We start from the raw sequence: 3,821 nt of genomic DNA, 5'->3' as shown, positions 1-3,821 counted from the left end.
CTACGCACGTTCACCATACGTAATACGTCCAACGTGCTGACGCAGGTTCGTCTTCCCTCTCACGCACGTTGAATTGATACAGCAGAGTAGTCACAAATCATGCAACACCAGGTTACAGTCCAACAGGTTTAATTGGAAGCAACTGTGTGGTTGTATTCTTGAAGTGGAGTGATATTGTCTCTATCTTTGCGCTAAGCAGACCTACGTTCAAGTCATACCTGCTTCAGAGGTGTGTCATAAGCTGCTTGAGCATCTGTAACACACAGTAGGATAGCAACAACAATTGGCCCATTTGTTAACACATATTTTGAATCATAGAGATGTACAGCATGGAAACAGACCCTTTGGTCCAACCTGTCCATGCCGACCAGATATGCCAACCCAATCTAGTCCCACCTGCCAGCACCTGGCCCATATCCCTCCAAACTCTTCCTATCCGTATACCCATCCAAATGCCTCTTAAATGTTGCAATTGTACTAGCCTCCACCACTTCCTCTGGCAGCTTATTCCATACACGTACCACCCTCTGCGTGAAAAAGTTGCCCCTTAGGGCTCTTTTATATCTTTCTCCTCTCACCCTAAACCTATGCCCTCTAGTTCTGGACTCCCCGACCCCAGGGAAAAGACTTTGCCTATTTACCCTATCCATGCCCCTCATAATTTTGTAAACCTCTAAAAGGTCACCCCTTTGAGTGAAAAGTTGGAAAATACACCATCTGCATTTTGTGAGAAGCAGAGATATAAAGGCAAAAACCCAATATTACTGTCGCTGTTTCTGAAACAAACAGAGTCCTGCTGAAACTCGGAAAGCCTAGCAACATTTATGAAGAGAGAAAGAGAATATGTTGAGTCTTCAGAACAAACAATAAATAGTTCTGAAGAAGAGTCACACTGGACTCAAAACATTAACTCCAATTCTCTCACCACAGATGTTGCCAGACTTGCTGAATTTCTCCAGCACTCTGTCAAAAACAGACAGTGTTACACTCCATGAGGTTCCTCTCATTCCATTTGTCACATTTCACCCTTTAATTCTAACCCTTAGACCAATGGATCATTTAGCATGTTTCATTTTTATGTATTTAATTTTATGTTGTACAGCATTTAATTTCTTTTTTTCCCTTATGCTTGTAAAATATCAGGATTCTGACCAAGTTGAAAATCACACAACACCAGATTATAGTCCAACTGTTCGACTATAACCTGGTGAGGGCTTTCCCCCGAAACTTTGATTTTCCTGCTCCTTGGGTGCTGCCTGACCTGCTGTGCTTTTCCAGCATCACTCTAATCTTGATTTTTAACTTTGTTCAGCACTGTCCAACACCAGTTCCTCCACATCAGGATTATCATCAGACCAGCCAACACGTCAACAACTTGAAGCTTTGACATGGAGTTCTGAACCTCTGAAGATAAATTGCTTGTTCAACCACAACCTCTCCACATTCCTGATGAAGGACTTAGGCGCAAAACGTCGACTCTCCTGCTCCTTGAATGCTGCCTGACCTGCTGTCCTTTTTCCAATGCCACACCTTTTGACTCGTTCTCTTCAGCATCTGCAGTCCTCACTTTCTTCCAACCACAACTAACTGTTGATTACGGATTGGGCGGATACTTAAAGTAAGTTGCAAATTCTGCAAAGCTTAGATGAAATCCGAAAGCAAAAATTCTGATCCAAAAGTTGCTAATGGAATGCCTGGATCTGAAACATTCACAGTACTGTCTCTTCTGTCAGATTATCTGAATATATCTTGCGTTCTCTGGCAAAATGTTGGTGCTAAGGTGAAGCCTCCAATATATCAGACTTCCAGCATCTGCAAGATTTTTCCTTTACTTTACCTAAAATATCAACTTTGTCTATTTTTGCTACAGATGCCTCCTGAACGTTTCCAACATTTAAAAATGTTCTTTAAAAAAACTGAATGGAGTCTAAATCCCAATGAATGGCCACTACCAAACAAAAACATAAAGATGGAGTTGTTGGAAATTTGAAATGAAAACACAAGATGCTGGAAAAATAGGTCGGAAACGTGAATGCCGTTTCCTTCTGGTGCTTGATCTGCCCAGGATTTGCAGCATTTTCTGTTTGAGAAACATAATGTGTGGGCTTGCCTGGGGAAGAACTACAAATCCCGTGATGCTTTCCTGCCCAATGCACAGGTGCAGTTGCCGTGAGGGCGCATGCGTATTGAGCCCGGGGACGGCTCCCGAGTGCGACGCATGTGCAGTAGCTAGGCTCTAGTGGCGGGCTGATTAAGTGAGTGAAGTCAAGGAGGTGGAGGGAAGCCTTGGGTTCATATCATGGTGGCCAAAAGAAGACTGTCCAAGTCGGCCGATGAGCAGGATGAGGCCAATGCTAAAGATTTATCAAGTAATCCGATTCGTAAACTTATTTTTGAACTTTTTCTTTGCTTTGTTGCTCTCACGAAAGGGGAAAGAAGGCTTGCACCTTCAGGGACTTGACAGGGTGGATATGGAGAGTTTTCCCCTTGTGGGAGAGCCTAGGACCAGAGGGCATACTCTCAGAGTAAAGGATAACATATTTAAAGGAAAGGTGAGGAGCAATTTCTTCTCTCAGAGGGGAAGTGAATTTGTTGATTTTCTTTTTCTTTAACTGCAAAGGGCTGTCAAGGCTGGTTCCTGTAAATGCAGGTAGACCCCTCGCCCCCCCCCCCCCATTCTAAATGGGTTCTGCTCGAGAGTCCTTTCTCCAGTTGATTTGTATGCAGTGCAGGCTAAAATATAGCAGTGGGTTGTAAATATGGGGAAACCCTTGCATGTTGGAATTAAAGACAGAATCAGTATTAATCTATCACTGTGAGGGATCACGCTCACAAATAAAAGAGTTTTGTAAGTTAGATGTTTGTAAGTCAGTCCTCCCTGTACATTCAAGACTGAGCTCAGAGAGGGAATAAAGGGTTAGAGAAAAAGTTAGGAAAGTGGAGTTGAGAATGATCAGATCAACCATGGTCTCATTGAATGGTGGAGTATGTTAGATGTGCTGAATGGCAACTTTTGCTCCTATATCTTATGGTCTTAAATACGACTTTTTGCCACCACCAGACATCGCAAAGTGCTTTACAGCTAGTGGAGTACTTTATTGAGGTGTAGAAATTCAGGAGCTAATATGTGCACAGCAAGCTCCCACAAGAGTGAGATAATGACCACATAATTTAATTTTGTGTTGTTGATTGAGGAATAAATATTGGCCAGTGCACCAGGATAACTCCCTTAATTTTCATTGCAATAACACCATGAGATCCTATATAGCCATGTGAGCAGGCAGATAGGTTTCTAGTTTAAGTGTGCATTCTGAAAGACAGCACCTCAGCCAGCGCAGCAATCCCTCAGTACTGCCCTGAGTGTCAGCCTTGATTTTTGTACTCAAGTCCGAGGGTGAGATTTGACTTGAAATCATCTGAGTTGTTTAAAAGCTCTGCGAGCTACACATTTCTCTATCTGACGGAGATGATGGTGTAGTGTTAATGCTATAGGGCTAGTAACAATACTCTGGTGTTGAGAGTGTGATGCTGGAAAAGCACAGCAGGAGACTCGACATTTCGGGCAAGAGCCCTTCACCAGGAATGAGGCTTGTGAGCCGAGGGGGGTGGAGAGATAAATGGGATGGGATGGGGTGGGTGGGGCTGGGGGAAGGTAGCTTAGAGTGCGATTGGTAGATGGAGGTGGGGTAATGATGACAGGTTGGAGAGGAGGGTGGAGTGGATAGGTGAGAAGGAAGATAGACAGGGAGGAGAGGATAGAAAAGGATAGACCAGATCTAAAAGTAGAAGTTCTAAATTGGAGAAAGGCAAGTTTTGACGGT

The 3,821-nt window shown here is 43.5% G+C and overlaps 1 protein-coding gene across 1 annotated transcript in view; it reads left to right on the top strand.

Moving 5' to 3' along the window:
- The first annotated feature begins 2,182 nt into the window (after window positions 1–2,182).
- Window positions 2,183–3,821, top strand: part of fancd2 (FA complementation group D2) — a 98,835-nt gene continuing 97,196 nt past the window's right edge. Inside the window, exon 1 of the mRNA XM_043707668.1 lies at window positions 2,183–2,369. Within this exon, the coding sequence (XP_043563603.1) occupies window positions 2,300–2,369 (70 nt within the window). The 5' untranslated portion in view covers window positions 2,183–2,299. The remainder of the gene's footprint in view (window positions 2,370–3,821) is intronic.

This window comes from Chiloscyllium plagiosum, chromosome 18 (assembly GCF_004010195.1).
Source record: "Chiloscyllium plagiosum isolate BGI_BamShark_2017 chromosome 18, ASM401019v2, whole genome shotgun sequence".
NCBI classification, from domain to species: domain Eukaryota; kingdom Metazoa; phylum Chordata; class Chondrichthyes; order Orectolobiformes; family Hemiscylliidae; genus Chiloscyllium; species Chiloscyllium plagiosum.
Note: the sequence above shows the minus strand (reverse complement) of the source record. Positions and strands in the feature narration are given on the sequence as shown.